At 41.6% G+C, this 17,708-nt stretch overlaps 2 protein-coding genes across 2 annotated transcripts; one reads left to right on the top strand and one right to left on the bottom strand.

The window, feature by feature from the left end:
* Window positions 1-1,838: 1,838 nt before the first annotated feature.
* Window positions 1,839-6,333, top strand: foxf1 (forkhead box F1). The gene is made up of 2 exons (XM_061221090.1): window positions 1,839-3,131; window positions 4,691-6,333. Exons 1-2 carry the CDS (start codon window positions 2,150-2,152, stop codon window positions 4,852-4,854), a joined length of 1,146 nt encoding a protein of 381 aa, XP_061077074.1. The 5' UTR covers window positions 1,839-2,149; the 3' UTR covers window positions 4,855-6,333.
* A 3,719-nt stretch (window positions 6,334-10,052) lies between these two features.
* Window positions 10,053-17,586, bottom strand: mthfsd (methenyltetrahydrofolate synthetase domain containing). The gene is made up of 8 exons (XM_061222532.1): window positions 17,411-17,586; window positions 17,100-17,203; window positions 16,677-16,790; window positions 16,137-16,250; window positions 14,171-14,261; window positions 13,844-13,953; window positions 13,301-13,426; window positions 10,053-11,485 (listed from the first exon to the last, which is right to left on the bottom strand). Exons 1-8 carry the CDS (start codon window positions 17,436-17,438, stop codon window positions 10,739-10,741), a joined length of 1,434 nt encoding a protein of 477 aa, XP_061078516.1. The 5' UTR covers window positions 17,439-17,586; the 3' UTR covers window positions 10,053-10,738.
* Between the last annotated feature and the right edge of the window lie 122 nt (window positions 17,587-17,708).

Below are 17,708 nucleotides of genomic sequence, written 5' to 3'. Positions count from 1 at the left end.
TCCTTCTGTATTTCTAGGTAATGTACACCAATTAGCACACTGGTTATGCACACGTATGAACCGCCTACTCATTATGCCACTCTTGCTATTCTACTCATAAATGAACGATAACCAATTTTCTTTTCTTTTTTCTGACACAGCAATATGTGGATGGCAACGTGTAGCTATTTATTAACGCTTATTACACTTATTAAGATTCTACATTTAAAACCTGACAATAACTAAATCAAAAATTCTGTTCACCCAGCACCGACTTCCACAGTTAAGGTCAATGACCCACGAACACCCCGTGTGAAACCGTCTGTCTACGAGTGCAGAGAGCTATGAAGGGGTCTGTTCTCTGAGGAATAATGAGCGGATTATTACTCTCAACGGACTGTATTAAGCGCATATAGAAACTTTCGAGAAAACGTGTACCTCACTAAAATATTTAATGTTTCACAATGCATCAGAGGTGATTTATTCATTAGAATTAGTTAATTCAGTACAGGCATAGAGTACAAATGATTGTAGCTCATTAATATATCAATAGACTAGCTACGTGTAGGATAACGTGACAAAATAATTCAACATAATTCCATAAACGAGGGATGCTCGACTGCATTTTGAGCATATTGTAACATTGTAGTGTGACATTGTTTTTTCTTAATTTTCCAAAAAAAAAAAACCTTGTAGGTGTACCATTACATCACATTTTCGATCGGAAATATCATACAGGCTAGAACGTTACATTCAATAAAAACAACGACGGATATTATTTGACACTTTGTTTTGCGATAAACGGCACAAGTTCACGATGTGTAATATACCTGGGTCCTGGTGAAGCAGCCGGGACAAGGTTTGTAAGCGACTACTTGCCTTAATTTGAGGATGTTAATCCATTTTATGAGGATAGTTCGTAGGCGCCGGTGCTTTGTCTCGTCTGAGTTATTCAGCGCAGAAATGCAAGGAAAAACTCCGGTTTTGTGCAAATAACGTCTCATATACACTAATGTATCATTAAGGTATTTCTGTAGCCTATTTCCAAAAGTCACGTCCGAATATCTTGCATGATGTTCTCTAAAACGCAAATTTTGAAAGTATCAGAAAGCGGCATTAGCTGATCTAGCGGGACTTTTTGCTTGATTTTTTATTTAAAGAAGCCCAGCGAAAATGTTTACATTTCGCTCTATAAACATCCTGCCCTTGTTCCTGTCTATCTTAAAAAGAAATCAGAAACGCGTTTTAAATGGATGCACAGTCCCAATTAAATAACTGTTTCGTGTCGGCAATCAACATTTAAACATTTTTTTATATTTAAATAACCTCTGCAATATGCAATTTGTTTCACCTCATGTGAACGTTGGAACGGTTGTTGCAATCTTAATGTTAATGCTTCGTTTACGTTACATTGACTATATAGCTATAGCTAGGCTAAAATAAAAGCCATCGTTTATATTTTATTTTATACATGTATGCTACCATTACAGTGATGAACATCCGTGAATCGTGGGACATTGTTATAGACCAAACATGCGACTGAAATGTCAGTCACTAAAAAAGGATCGTATGAATTCTTGAACTATAGGCTACCTCACCTAAATAGCCCACCTATTCACTTATTATAGGCTATTTTTTAATTCATCTTTATTTTCAGATACACGTTAGACTTTGCAAGAAAGTCTGGAGATGATCTGTTGAAATAAGTGATTTTTCCACAGAGAAAATAAAGGCGGGCGGATCTTTGCCTTTCTCCAGCCCACCAGAGCGTCGCTGGTGAGTGGGCGGAGACTGGGCGGGCCTTTCCCTGCTTCTGACTTTCCTGACGGTCGAGAGACTGCATACGATGACAACAGACGTTGATGAAAACAGATAAGTAAAAGGCGATCTCATGAGGAAGGAAGAGAACAGTCCGACTACGTTGAAAGCGGTTCCCATTCCGTATTTGGAACTCCAGCACAGGAATTTAAGATTCAACTAAGGAGAGCGCGATTGCGCATCTATAAAGAAAGTTATTTTTCTTAGTTTCAGGTAGCCAATATTCCTATTGCTTTTTTACATCTCGGTATTTACGTTTAATAATATAACGTCGCCGAGTAGTTCTAACAAAATTTATTTTGCTAGCTTTCACTGTGGGAATTTAAGTATTTTAACACTGCGCGAAGAACTAATGACGGCAGAGATTCAACAACCCTCGGCACAGACGCCAGCACAAAGCAGCCCGATGTCTGCTGCACCGGAAAAGTCGAACGGACAGACCGCAGTGATGGAGACTGCCTCTTCGACAACTAAAACTAAAAAGACCAACGCCGGAATCCGCCGGCCGGAGAAACCACCTTACTCGTATATAGCTTTGATAGTCATGGCAATTCAAAGCTCTCCAACAAAACGCTTGACGCTGAGTGAAATTTACCAGTTTCTCCAAAGCCGATTTCCGTTTTTCAGAGGCTCCTATCAAGGATGGAAAAACTCTGTGCGTCACAACTTGTCTCTTAACGAATGTTTCATCAAGTTGCCAAAGGGTCTTGGTAGACCGGGGAAGGGTCATTACTGGACTATCGACCCTGCCAGTGAGTTTATGTTTGAGGAGGGATCTTTTCGCAGAAGGCCAAGGGGGTTCAGACGTAAATGTCAGGCGCTGAAACCGATGTATAGCATGATGAACGGCCTAGGATTCAATCACCTACCCGAGTCCTACAACTTCCAGGGGACCGGCGGAGCCCTGTCTTGCCCTCCGAACGGTTTATCTTTGGACAGTGGAATTGGGATGATGAACGGACACTTGGCAAGCAATATGGAAGGGATGGGTTTGGCGGGACACTCTGTATCGCATTTGTCATCCAACGGCGGACATTCCTACATGGGGAGTTGTACAGGATCGACGGGGGGCGAGTACCCCCACCACGACAATTCTGCGTCGCCACTACTCACCAGTGGAGGAGTTATGGAGCCTCATCCAGTCTACTCCACCACAGCATCTGCCTGGGCTCCAGCGGCCTCCGCCTCGCTGAATAACGGAGGTTCTTATATAAAGCAACAGCCCCTCTCGCCTTGCAACCCTGGAGCAAACCCACTACAGCCAAGTTTGCCAACACACTCTCTTGACCAGTCATACCTTCATCAGAATGGCCACAGTACCGCCGACCTTCAAGGTATGCTATCAATATTCTACATGCATAGAAACTACTTCTTCTAATCTTCAAGCTATTATACTGTGTAATAAAATAACATTTGTCATTCATTCGTCCGACAGAACAAAATAGTGTAATACAAAAAGTTTACTAAAATATCAACCACATGAACGTTTTTACGCGTTTACAACAATAGTTTACGCGTGCGTGTACTGTGTGTACACACACAAACACATTAAATCTAAAGAATCGATGTAATTTTACTTAATAGCTGATGCAATTGAGACCCAAGAAATAGGCCTACAGCAAACTACACGTTGATTTGTGGGTGTAAATAATAGTACGTTTACGTCTCTGAGCGTGGTGTTTATGTAGAAACATTAAACGAACACAAATATAAACACAAAAACAGAACTAGGATGTCAAATTTGCATAAAGCAAGAGTTAAGTAATTTTGTTTCCTGTTATGGCCGCCTATAACTGGGAAAGAAATAAGGAATTTAGCCCTTACTCTTGCTGTTTTCCTAATAAATTCCTAGAGGTGGTTACAGAAAGCTTGCGGAGGGCATCTCTTCTGGGAGAAATGTTTAGAGCGGTGCCAATCCAGCGGCAAGAACAACAATCGCAATCGGAGCCAGTCAACGCGCCCTGCAGCGCTGGGTCCTGTGGGATTAGCGTGCAAGCAGACCAGGCAGTCCACTGTCAATTAAAGCAATCCAGCCCAGCCCCAGCCAGACATTGCTATTCCCCCATAATCCTTCACTATAATCAGCGGGTAATGGATGCTTTAGTTAATTGTGTCATTTCTGGGTCTTCTTTCAGGGTGGGAGGGAATTCCTTAGCCCGCATCTTAATAAAATACAAATGAAATTGAGGTAACATGCTGGCAAAATAGTGAAAACCTTAACTTCAGTAATATGAATCTTATGTATTTTTCCAGCAAAATATGTAATGGATTCGATACAGAGGCCTACACCTATAGGCCTAGAGGCTACTATGTACGTTCGTATTTATACAATTGACATCATATATACATATACATAGCCTACATATACACGTGGAAAAAATATATAGAGCTCTCCTATATTCCCAGTATACATAACTTCATTTTTTTTTACAATTCTCAGTGTTGCATTAACTCTAACATTTTAACATTTTACAGGGTTTTCACCAAGTCGTTATAAAATGGTGACTTCATCAAATAAAAAAAAACTGAGTGTAAAAAAAGCTATTCGTACACGATGATACGAGTATGAGATTCTCTCTTCATTGTTGAAATTCTCTTAATTATTACAGTCTGCCATTTTATCTCAAGAGGCTACTTTTTACGTTTCAATGTTCAAAAAATAAACAACAATCACGCGATAGCCCCACAGATAACTGGGGGATTTGTAATTGCACTAGGCCACAACTGGAAATAAAAATGTGTATTGAGCCTGTTGCCTGTGTATTAATTCAATAACTGAATTCCACTCACTTTATATGTATGATTATATAATGGTATAATAACATAATATGTATACTAAGTTCTCCGTTCTCTTTCAATGAATAATTATTAACTTTTGTTATTTTTATTGCAGGCATCCCGAGGTATCATTCTCAGTCCCCCAGTATGTGTGACCGGAAGGAGTTCGTCTTCTCTTTCAACGCCATGACATCATCAGCGATGCATTCACCGAGCAGTGGGTCCTACTATCACCACCAGCAAGTCGCCTATCAAGACATCAAGCCCTGCGTAATGTGACAATCCGCTGACCAACACTCACAGCGAATAAATTACACTCCATCTCTGATATAAAAAGCCACTAAACCTATGAGGGTTGCAGGGGTGCAAAGACTGTTTCCACCCCGGCGAAGTAGACTAGCAGAATTCATAGGCTAGTCCGAAACAAACGGAGGAACGGATTGATGCGGGACCCCATCACTGTTCAGAGATCCTAAAACTCAACGATTTTCAAAAACCGCTTGTATTAAACTCTTCTCTTTCCTCGCTGTTAAGGAACTGGAGAAAATAAGAATTATGGAAAGACAATAATTTAATTTAAAAGAGACTGCTTGCGAAAAGGGTAATTCAGTGGATCATTTAAATACGCAAGAATGCAACTTCGGGCCTTATTTTGTTTTTTCTTTCATTTGCTACCAATATAATATTGTCCCTTAATTTATCAGGCTATTGAATCCACAATTACATATATATATATATACGAGTAGATTTTTACGTTGTTGCGTCAGTGTATTGAAGATGAAGCACGGACTGCTTTACTATTGGACCGAATCAGACCCCGGGTCCCAAAAACGGCACAGCTAGGTACTAACTCTGCTGGCGGATGACTTCACCTTGACAAATTTTGATGTTTAGCCGACACACATTTTCATTGTTGATATTATGAATTCAGTAGTGACAAGAAGTGCTGAGTAGCGTAGACATTTCTTTTTACTTGGGGTATTTGGCCCGATCGATATATCAAAGTAGAATGATTTTATATGTTTTATTTTTTTAATTAAATAGAGTACAAGTCATCTGGATACCAATGGCCTAGATTCAGGGAGCTATTCAATTATTTCATATTGCGTTTCATCTTTCATTTTGAGAAACGCGTTTACGCAAATTAATTATTTTCCTTAGGCCCATTTAGTTTACGAAATACTGTTATCATCAATTAAAGAAACATGTTATGCATGTCAAGTTTAAAAGGCGCTAATTGCAATTATTCTCGCCTACACGAATGGCTCAAACTAAAAACTATTAACTGAAATCAACTTTGCCTCTGTATTCCTTTGACTTTTAGTGGACACAATAATCAATTCCGGACAAATTAAGGCACTTTTAAAAATAATGAAAACCGAAACCCCTTATTTATTCTGCATATAGGCAACTTTTAATTGTAAAATATAACCTCAGTATTAAAGTGTACCTTATAGGCAATATTTGCCATGCAACCTTTTCTATTTTATGTAAACAAAATGAAGATACGTAACTTGTCAGTTACATTGTTCATGTTTCTTTGTGTGTATATATCCGTATTGACACCCGCGTTTTTCCTGCACTGTATAAATTGTACATGATATGTCTTTTTTGTGTATGTTTCTGCTAAAATTTTCTTAGGCTAGTCTGTATATAAATTACACACTATTTGTATAGAACTATAAGCATCAGCATGTAGTTTGAGTGAAACTTATATTAGAAGCCCTCATAAACGTTTTTTGTTTTTGTTCTCTCAAATTTCGTTGTTGTCCTTTTATTTATCGCAACATTACATTGTCGTTATATTTATTATCCCGGGTTGAAACGGCAGGATGAAAAACAGTCGACTTATAGGCCTAAATAAAAGTAAGCTCATTCTATCTCCTGGGTAACTATCATACCGAATAGGCTGGTCGCCAAAACATCCATAATCTTATTCCTTGAAACAGAGTCTGTCAGTGAAATAATAATAATAATAATAATAATAATAATAATATGTTTCTTTTTAGTGGAACGTCATTTCCTTCTTTTTTTTTCGTTGTTTGGAAAAAACAAGGAGGAAATCGAGTGTCTCTATTTTCACTAAAGTAGGCTAAGTCATGTACAGTAGTTCAGATAAGTGTCCAAGATTCCAAGTTGCGTGCAGGTGCAATGTCAACTGCTTTAAATGGTAAAGTCTAATTGAACAAATATGAACTGCCTCTTATTTTACACAACTAGGCCTATAGCCTGCGGTAAGAATTGGTCTGACCGATTTTAAGCAGGAGTAGCCGGATGATCAGAACTAACATTAAAAGTTCATTGTTGCCAAGGCTTCGTTAAAATAAAAAGTAGCAGGCTACTCTCCTGTTCAAAGTAAAACATTTTGCCAGAGATAAATCGTGTAGCCTACAGTATGAAATGCGCGCTCTCCGGACACGGGAGAGAAAGCGCGCCGGCCAATTCAGCTCGCTCCCGTGTAGCCTCCGGGCGTGCACTCAACAGAAACGGCTTCTTTTCAAAATATGCCATTTTAGACGTTATGTTTATTTTAAAAATATGTCGATGCGCGAGATTTTTTGTATTTTTTTCCCTTACTCGCTTCGGGACAGGCGGTGTTACATCATCCAACTGCCCAACGGCACGGCTCTCCCCGCAGCCTTTCATAATCTACTCATTGGACATAAAAATGTTTTAATTCGCAGCATATTTTGCTGATTCATATACAGAGTAAACAGGACAAGCAGTCCCTAAAAATGACATTAAATTACTTTCTGTGTTAATTTATTTTAAGACGAATTGCAACAGTCACCTTCGGGTAGAACCAAATCGAAATTATTAGTTTAGTTGTAGGCCAACACCACTTACATCAGTTCTATCAATTGTTTTCCAAAATAATATCTAGGTTACACACTTTCTGTGTTTCACATTTAGATTAAGCGCATCTCTATTACATTGAAGAACACATAAATCGCATCTTGGACATGGCAAACAAGTAGCCTAGTGCAACCTCACAAAGGTTCGGCCTCCAGCCTCACAAAAAGGTTCCATATAGGCTACCGTGTACATTTATTTCTTTAAAAAATTATTTTTGTGTGTGTGTGTGTTGTGTAACAAAATGGTTTCGTCGCATTGAGGTTTGAACCAGTTTCTTTTTGATATGATCTTGTATGGCTAGATGACGACGTTCCGTGTGTGGAAAATGCTTTAGACTGGCACTATTGCTTGTTTTCTTTTAGCGGCATCTACTGGTAAAATACTAGTAGGCTACAGATTTTTTTCTTCTTCTCATGGGCAGTAGCCCATGTAAACTACATACAGATTATAGGCCCATAACCTACCACCGTGCAACGGAACAAAAAACCCTCATTTTCATAAAATTTCCCATGAAACCACTCTATCCTTTAAAAGGATATATATATACGAAATATATACGAGACGAGAAAAGGCCAGTCAATTAACCCAAGCAGACTCGCATTTCACCAGCGTATTTAAAATAACGAAATAAGACGTTCTTCTTGATGAGTGGAGCATTTCTTACCACTCTAATGTGACATTAGAATTACATTAATAGTGTCGAAATCGAAGTTGGAACTTATTCAAGCCGAAATCAAGGCAACAATTACAAGCAAAAAGTACAGCGATAGCTTCACTATTTCGTGATGTGTCTTGCATTTTTCTACGGTAGCTATTTTTATTTATATTTACAAAGGAGATGGAAATGGTTGCATACAATAGGTAATGCACTTGGACATAGCAACTCAATAATTATAGCCTACATTGCTAGCCGAACCGGACTGAAATATGAATGAGGGGTAGTTTGGGGGCAAATTGGGAGTACAGTAATGACTTTTTTTCAGTATCCTAGCTTAACATTCGAGTTGACAGATGAGATCTACCCAACAAAGAACCAGTCATATTTACGCTATACCGACGAGAAATATTACAATTGCAATTCAGTGAACCTAACTCAAAGGTGCGAAGTCACTGACGTTCCCTCACCATTGCTATGCTACGCTGCCGAAACGGCCCCTGTATATGCTAGCCTACTCGGTGACTTCACATATTATTCTTCAAAAGCATCTAGGGATCATACATACATTTAAAGCATAACAAGAAGATATTACATGACAAAATAGCCTACATGATATTCCGAAATTCTAAATAGAACTTCAAGAACTCCCAACAAATGTGTCAACACCACAAAGAATAATTTAACGTGTGATGCTCACCATGAATCATTTATAGTATGGAGTTCATGATTAATTGATTAAATTCCATTACTTGCTTATTGGTTTCTGCTTAATTGTGTGGAGACCCCCCCCCCCCACAGCTGATCAGACTAAGCAGGGGACAATCCCCCTTGGAGTAATGTGGGGTTAAGAGCCTTGCTCAAGGGCCCAACATGTGTGGATCTTATCATGGCTACACCGGGGATCGAACAACGACCATGTGGGTCCCAGTCACGCACCTTAACCACAAGGCCACAGGCTCCCCCTCACCAGCAGGTACTTGTCCTGCTTACTGAGCCAGCGAGAATAGTGATCACTTCCTGAGCTTGGTGAAATTCTTTCGCGTGCACACAGGGGAGGCTGTTCCGCGTCCGATGCGATGTGGAGACCACCCATTGGCCAGCCACTGAGATTAGGCAGAGCATCTTGGCTGTGCGCGGGAGACATTCCTGCTCCCAACCCACAGCTGTTAGACCCCGCTGGAGGACAACTCCATAAAAAGCCAGGGCTGCTTAGTGACGCCTGTACGTGCATTACTCCCATCCATCATCCCCCCCGTCTAAACTACGCCCACTTACTGGCCATGCAAGGTGCAGGTACGACGTCCATCAGCAGGATTCCCCCACTCCGAGGGTGTCTGCTCACGTACACAATCTCCAGCAGCCCGTACGCGCCTCACTGTCGGCCGAAAACATTACGAGGTAAACCCGAGTACAGTGTCAGAGTCTGGAAGAGTTTTCCATGTTATGGAGGGGAAATGTGGAACATCTCCAGGGCAGCCTGTAGCCTAGTGGCTAAGATGCACGACAGGGACAAAGGTTGGTGGTTCAAGCCCCGGTGTAATCACAAAAAGATCTGCACAGCTGTTGAGCCCTTGAGCAAAGCCCTTATCCTCGCATTGCTCCAGAGGGATTGTCCCCTTCTTAGTCTGATCAACTGTAAGTCGCTTTGGATAACAGCTTCAGCTGAATAACAAATTACTATTATTATTACTATTCTCTATTAGGACTGAATACACACCAATTTACAGCCCTAAAATAACTGGGATTTATTGCCCAAATCTACTGTAACTCAGTAAACAAGGTAATATCCAGCTGTTTACAGTTGACTTGGCTTTGGTCCTCATATCCCCTGACCATCGTGCTAAAGTCTGGAGAACTGAATATACAAACTCTCAAACTTTAAACCCTCACATTTATATCACATTGCAATTTTATTACTAAAGCCACAAAACACATTCAGAAGGGAAAGGAGAAAAGTCAAATATTGTATTACAGTGTTTAATTCTCCCTTATGACATGAAAGGGCCTGTTATCCGAAGGTTAAATAAAAATGACACTATTTATCTTGCCATTAAATAGCTAACCATTTTTTTCCACGTCAGTTTTTTTGTTACGACCAACACTGGCGCAATGTCAAGAACCACTCCAAAATGAACTGGGAGGACCATACATGAAAATAAATTCTGACAACACATTAAAACTTAAAAGATAATTACTTAAGTCTTTACATTTACTTAAATCCTGATGCACTGACAATACATTATAATTCAGCTCCACCAAATACCATGTGGAGTTGCTTCAAACATTACTGTGCCAGACATAGTAACCACGTCTTGGCCAGTTCAGCCTGGGGCCGATTTGCTTGGCACAACTTGGTTGTAAAGTGAAACTGTATTTAAAAGCCCTATTTTGTCCACAAAAGAAAATTCACAAAAAAAACCAGACTAAAATAAACATATTGGCAACACAGATATCAGAAGCTCCCAGAATTCAAGTGTGAACCAGGGCCCTGTCCTGACAGTACTGCATGTTAATAATAATAGTGCTCGCAACAAAATGGAAAAATCTTCTCAGGCGAAGGAAGGCTTGTGTTCAGAAGCGCACCCCCGCCCCCTCCCCTTCTGCATTTCATAACCGAGGCATCTGCAGCAGATGGGTGACTAAGTGTGTTTATGTAACCGAGCGAGGAGTCTGGGCCCCAGTTTGGGCCCTCGTCGTCCGGGCGTGGTTTGGGGCCCGGCCCGCCCTCCGGCTCCTGGCGAGCTGGACCCGCACGCTCTTCCCGCTGATGGACAGGCCCTCCAGGGCCCGCAGGGCGTCTGCCGCGGCCCGCGCGTGGCTGTAATCCAGGAAGGCCCGGCGCTGAGCCCCCTGCCAGCTCAGCCTGAGCGGGGAGGCCCCTCGCCCCCGCAGGGCGCTCTTCAGCTCACTGACCCTCAGCCCCGGGGGGAGGCCAAGGTACAGCGTGGTGCTCCCCTGCTGCTGGGGCCCTCTCGTGTCCTCACTCTCCCCCCTGTCCTGCGCCCCCCCAGTGCTGTCCTCACTCTCCCCCCTGTCCTGCGCCCCCCCAGTGCTGTCCTCACTCTCCCCCCTGTCCTGCACCCCCCCAGTGCTGTCCTCACTCTCCCCCCTGTCCTGCGCCCCCCCAGTGCTGTCCTCACTCTCCCCCCTGTCCTGCGCCCCCCCAGTGCCGTCCTCACTCTCCCCCCTGTCCTGCACCCCCCCAGTGCCGTCCTCACTCTCCCCCCTGTCCTGCGCCCCCCTGTCCTGCGCCCCCCTGTCCTGTGCCCCCCTGGCCGCCCCCCCGGCCGCCCGCCCAGCCGACACCCCGCCCAGCGTCACGTCTTTCCCGGCCCGCTCCTCCATGGAGCGCAATTTCTTCAGGATGGGGATCTTCTCCAGCACGTCCCTGTCCAGCTGGGAAGGGTAAAGGCAGGATTGTGTGTCACTGGATTGGGTAAGAGGGAGCCCTGGTGTTGGGTAAGAGGGAGCGCTGGTGTTGGATAAGAGGGAGCGCTGGTGTTGGGTAAGAGGGAGCGCTGGTGTTGGGTAAGAGGGAGCCCTGGTGTTGGGTAAGAGGGAGCGCTGGTGTTGGGTAAGAGGGAGCGCTGGTGTTGGGTAAGAGGGAGCGCTGGTGCTGGGTAAGAGGGAGCCCTGGTGTTGGGTAAGAGGGAGTGCTAGTGTTGGGTAAGAGGGGGCCCTGGTGTTGGGTAAGAGGGAGCGCTGGTGTTAGGTAAGAGGGAGCCCTGGTGTTGGGTAAGAGGGAGCCCTGGTGCTGGGTAAGAGGGAGTGCTAGTGTTGGGTAAGAGGGAGCCCTGGTGTTGGGTAAGAGGGAGTGCTGGTGTTGGGTAAGAGGGAGTGCTCGTGTTGGGTAAGAGGGAACGCTGGTGTTGGGTAAGAGGGAGCCCTGGTGTTGGGTAAGAGGGAGCCCTGGTGTTTATGCAAGAGAATGAGGAGTCTTGTCGAGGTGACATATCCAGTAAAAGTGCTACTTCAATTGCACAAAGAATTACTGACGTAACTGACGAAAGAACAACTGCACTGACAACCAAATAGGGCAAATGTGATGTGGAATGTCATTGTGGGGAAAAAAAGAAATTAATGACTTAATTAATTTTGTTATTTAGCTTTTATCCAAAGCAACTTACAGTTGATTAGACTAAGCAGGGGACAATCCCCCCTGGAGCAATGTGGGGTTAAGGCCTTACTCAAGGCCTCAACAGCTGTGCTGATCTTATCATGGCTACACCAGGGTTTAAGCCACCAACCTTCCGGGTCCCAGTCATGTAGCTTAGCCACTAGGCTACAGGCTGCCCGAAAATATGTAAAAATAAGAAAGAAACAGTTTGTAGGAATAGCTGTGATTTATAAAATACATTTGATTACATATAGGACTGATCAGTGAACTTTCCTACTTGTGGTAAATTCTGGAACAGTACAAAAACATTGACACATTACTCTGCAAAGCTTTCCTTTATTTTTCTGTCAAAAGGGAAACCCCTGTTTCGACACCGTATGAACTTTTAAAAATATGATATATGAAAAAATATATATCAAAAATAAAAAGATTTTCCTCCAAACGGAATAGGGCAAAAATAGTATTATTGTACATTCAAAATTCATGGACAAGTAAATAATGAAACTAGTCATAATCCCCTGGTGAAATGCGTTCAGAAAACCGTGTGTTTACACTGCCACATCTGTGTTCTGTACCTCGGGTTTATGCTCAGCGTCTGAACTATGTTCCTTTGAACCGGCAATGTTTGTTTAAAATGGCCGGCGAAAGGTGGCCTAACTCCATTACGCTGAAGACGATACTGGCAGCCACCGACTTCACATAAGATTCATGGACAAATATCACGCGATCCGGGACGTAAAACCAAGCCCTTCAAAGCAGCCTTCAGCATTCATTTAGATAGACCACAAATGTACCGTAGGGCTAAAACGAGAAAGGAGAATACCCTCTGGATTGAGACATGTTCTCAAATAACATAATGTGTTGTACAAATACAGCACAGAAAATAAAATGGGGGCAGCCTGTGGCAAGGTTCATGACTGGGACCCATAAGGTTGGTAGTTCAAGTCCCGGTGTAGCCACAATAAGATCCGCACAGCTTATCCCCGCATTGCTCCAGGGGGGATTGTCCCCTGCTTGGTCTAATCAACTGTTAGTCACTTTAGATTAAAACATCAGTGAAATAACAAATGAAAAAGTAAAAATGCTCTCCATACCTTTGCCCAGATGATGCCCTGGGGCTTTGGGTGAGTACACCGAGTCCTGACGGCTCTTGTTGGGGTGAGGATATAATCAACGGTGAGGTCATGACTCTCAATCAGGTTTTCTGGAATATCTATAACCTGCAGGAAACATGGATGCCTTTACAGACAACCACACTGACTTCATACATTTTCTATCCATAAAGAGGATGCTCCTTAAGAGATACTGGGTATCGAGTTCATTCTATCTGGTTTACACAGTGTTGATTATTATTCAACGATTTTACGACTTCACAGAGTGACGAATGGACTGGTGTAAAATGCTCTAAAGTAGCAGCAAAACCATTCTGAGATAGTAATATCACAATGTTATTAAAAGACCCTTATATTATCCTCAAACACTGGCATAAATGCAGTTGGACAGTTGCTGTTCTGGGTCCCATACAATTTTGTGACAGATGCATTTTTTGCCACTGTTAATACAATATTATAAAGCAAATGCACCATCCACAATACTAGAAAAGCTTGAAGATTGGTTTAGGGTTTCTCAGCACCAACCTGACAGTCATGAACTACAGAAACCACCACTGGGTCCTTCACTGCTCCCACAGACACCATCATGGCATACTCCATATCTGAATAACCTTCTCCTTTCCCAATGCGATATCCTATTGAAGATACATGTAATGTTAACGTGTGTGTGTGCTGTGTGTGTGAGTGCGCGTGCGTGTGTGTATTTGCTATGTGTGTGTGTGCGTGTGTGTGTATGTGTGCATGTGTGTGCGCGTGCTAGGTGTGTGTGTATATGTGTGTATGTGTGTGCGTGTGTGTATGTGTGTGCATGTGTGCTATGTGTGTGCGTGTGTGTGTGTGTGTGTGTGTTACCTTTTTCAGATACTGCAACTGCTCCAACCACAACCAAGTCCACAGTGATTTTGGCATCCAAACCAATGGGCACACTGTATTCCCTCACACCCTGCTCACAAAACACAAGACAAAATATATATAAAAATAACATTAACAATTGCCCCTTTCCACATAAAACCCACTGCAACGGGGCACTATACAGACACCGAGACCCCAATTCAGAGCAACTGAAGCCTTCTCATAATGAAGGAAAATGTACGTAACTCTTCCACCTCAGGAGAAGGCTGTACCATAATGTCCTTCCAAATCTCAACCCCAACATAAACAAGCAGCTTGTTTGTGCTTCTACCTCCCATTCTTTAAAACCGTTGTAGACGCTTCGATTCTTATCGCTATGCTTTAATGTTCAACATGTTTTCTTTCTGCTTTCTTTCATCTTCATTTATTCTCTGTTCTCCCTTCTTTTGACTCTTTGAACACCATCTTTTATCACTGTTCTGATAGTCTGGGTGGGCGGTTTCTGAAACTCCCAGCTCAGTTAAATAATGCATCATTTTGACATTTTGTCCAAATCACATATTCATGTGATTCATTTAACTCGAAGGGTTCAGAACATCGCTATCAAACAATTTAGATAAGACCAGCACACATTTTGGAAATCTAGACCACACTAGTTTCATTCTGAATACAACACGACACGTCGAAAACACATAAGAAGTTCTACCAGAATAGTTTCAAATTTTGCCCTTTACCTTTTAAGTCTAAGAGATCGGCCTTAAATGATGACCCATTAGTGAGGAACAATAGAGCATAATATAATAGTATAAGTATATTTATTAACTGTTTACAGTCAGAATTCAATACCTCAATTATTAACCCAAGAAACTCTGTGCTGAAATTTATATTCCAACGGTTTTGAGGAGGGAACATGACTTGGAAGCAGAAATAAACTCTGACCATGATGATAAAGGTTAATTTAAGTCTCATTTATATGATCCAGAATATGACAATTGTCCTGACCAAACTATCTTAAAACTCTTCCATTACATTGGAATAGCATATGATTCAATTTATATTGTGATGTAAGGGCAACATACGTACATCCATAATGAATATAAATAGCGTAGTGGTTAAGGTAAATGACTGGGACACGCAAGGTCGGTAGTTCTAATCCCGGTGTAGCCACAATAAGATCTGCACAGCTGTTGGGCCCTTGAGCAAGGCCCTTAACCCTGCATTGCTCCAGGGGAGGATTGTCTCCTGCTTAGTCTGATGAACTGTACGTTGCTCTGGATAAGAGTATCTGCCAATAATGTAATGTAATGACTTATATTGGCATTTTAGTCTCCAACAGCTTTATTTCACATGCTTCTCTGAGAAAATGTAATTGTTACTATTGTTATGGTTTTTTTTGCTGTTGTGTTATGTTTTGTTATTCCATCAATTGTTATTCCTGCTAAAGTCAAATCACAATTTGAAATAGATTATTATTATTATTTTCTGGAACAATGGAACATTTTTTGAATAAATTATAGCTACTTTTAACTTACCACACTGAAAATTTTTTCTTTCAGAAAAGCTGGTTTTATAGTCAGTGGAATATTTTCTGGACCTAGGAATGATTCAATGTTACTCCACTAAGTCACTGCGATGATTTACCTGGGAAAATGAAATATAAAATATTTATGATGGCAACCACCTTTTCTTGACCACCTGGTCACTGAATTACTGTCAAGGGGGGCATCCTAGCTGACTCTTGCCAGTAGTATAAGGGACAAACCAAATTGTGATGAAATTTACCTACAATATGTGGGCTGTTGAGGCTAAAAAAAATGGCAGTAACCTTCAGATACACCAACCAAACTATTCTAATTTAACCAAGAATGGAATGGATGGGAAGAACATGTCTGTGAGATTGTGTTATTATTATTATTATTATTATTATTATTATTATTATTATTATTATTATTATTTCTGTATTCACCTGTGAGGTGGAGCACACACGCAGGTCCTTCCTGCTCGCTCCCTGGGGAGGAACGATCTTATTGAGCAGTCCAGTTCGTAAGCGAGGAGTTGGAACCAGCAACGTTTTCCCAGCCTGAAGTCAAAACACTAAATTAATGCTGCACATAGCAAACTCATACAGCTATGAAAATATTTGGGCAAACCCCCAAAGTCAAATTATCATGACCTCACATTACGAGTAATGTTGTTTGGGTTTTTTATTTTTTATTTTTTTAAACAGGGCACATGACTTAGAAAGGAACATTGTGTAGATGGCATGGGTAATAGATGGGCTTGGGATCTAATATGAACAATATGAATAATAATGAATAAGGTGCGGCAATAAGACGATATCACCAGAACATATTCATATTCAATCTTATTTGTAGAGCGCTTTTCACAGAAGACTGTCACGCAAACGCTTTACACACAAGGGAATAAAAACATATCAGCCCGAAGCCCCCAAAAAGCAGGACTGCCAATATCCTGCAGAATTCCTTGGTGAATAGGAAAGTTTTACCTGCAGAACTTCTAGGCGAGCGCCTTCCAACGGTTTATCCGGGTCCACCTTTACCTCATTTGTTCTGTGGAATATCTCAAGTGTCGAAACATGAGCGCAGGCGCGCTCAGCCCCCTACAGCAAGCACAACGAGCTGTCATTCAGTGTGAGGTATTGAATATACCTTTAAACCGTTTACATCTTCGCAAAGCCGAGCAGCACTTACGCTAGGTGAACTTCCCAAGCAATGCAACTCCACAAATAAGAACTGAACTCACAATATTTTCAATAACTAAAGCGATATGCCAATGACATGATATTGATATTGACATGCCAAAGTCGTCAATGCAACACAAACTCCCAATATTTGGTTGCAATAAAGGATCTAGTTGCTGACATCACTGAAGTGTTTATTATTAAACACAAATATATTCATTTCGATACCTTAAAATTTGGAATTCGATTATGAACAGGTCGTGGAAAGTTGGCTAAATTCTTCGCTTCCATGTAGTCCCATACTTTCTGCCGGATATCCCATTTGGACACCCCTGATTAGACAGAAATGGTAAAACTGCAATGTAGCATATGAAAACACTACTCCAGTGATTAATTACATTTTATAGTTATGGAAAGGTTTTATATGGAATAGAAAGGTTAGATTAGATTGTCATTTTCTGTACAAGAAACATGCACGAAAACGTATTTTAAGTAACAAAATAAATCGGACGGAGCTAGCTCGTTAACGTGCTTGGTACCTGGATGTATCTTTATAGCAGCGTCCATTTGGCATGGATTTTGAAGCTTTCAAATTATGTTTATGAAGGCAACCATTAAAATAACTACAAGAGTTAAAATAAAAGCTGTCTACGCTAAACATACAGTAAGCCAGCAGAAACTTCGTAACTGCATTTCTTGAGGCACATGTTCCACACTCAGTATGGTGGCCTTGAAAGATCAAATTATTACTGCGTTTTCGTTTCCCTCATATGTCCGCTTTCTTAGGCAATTTCGTTTTTTCAGAAATTCCTGTCTGAACATCCGCATTAATTTCAG

This window comes from Conger conger, chromosome 15 (genome assembly GCF_963514075.1).
Source record: "Conger conger chromosome 15, fConCon1.1, whole genome shotgun sequence".
NCBI classification, from domain to species: domain Eukaryota; kingdom Metazoa; phylum Chordata; class Actinopteri; order Anguilliformes; family Congridae; genus Conger; species Conger conger.
The sequence above is the reverse complement of the archived record's forward strand: the minus strand, read 5'-3'. Positions and strand labels throughout refer to the sequence as shown.

Excerpts from the sequence above, each read along its gene's own strand:
- foxf1 (XM_061221090.1), top strand. The coding sequence starts at position 2,150 with ATGACGGCAGAGATTCAACAACCCTCGGCACAGACGCCAGCACAAAGC. Across the intron at positions 3,132-4,690 it reads CAGTACCGCCGACCTTCAAG|GCATCCCGAGGTATCATTCT; the intron begins GTATGCTATCAA and ends TTTTTATTGCAG.
- mthfsd (XM_061222532.1), bottom strand. The coding sequence starts at position 17,438 with ATGGACGCTGCTATAAAGATACATCCAG. Across the intron at positions 13,954-14,170 it reads AGTTGCAGTATCTGAAAAAG|GATATCGCATTGGGAAAGGA; the intron begins GTAACACACACA and ends TATCTTCAATAG. Across the intron at positions 11,486-13,300 it reads AGGGCATCATCTGGGCAAAG|CTGGACAGGGACGTGCTGGA; the intron begins GTATGGAGAGCA and ends TACCCTTCCCAG.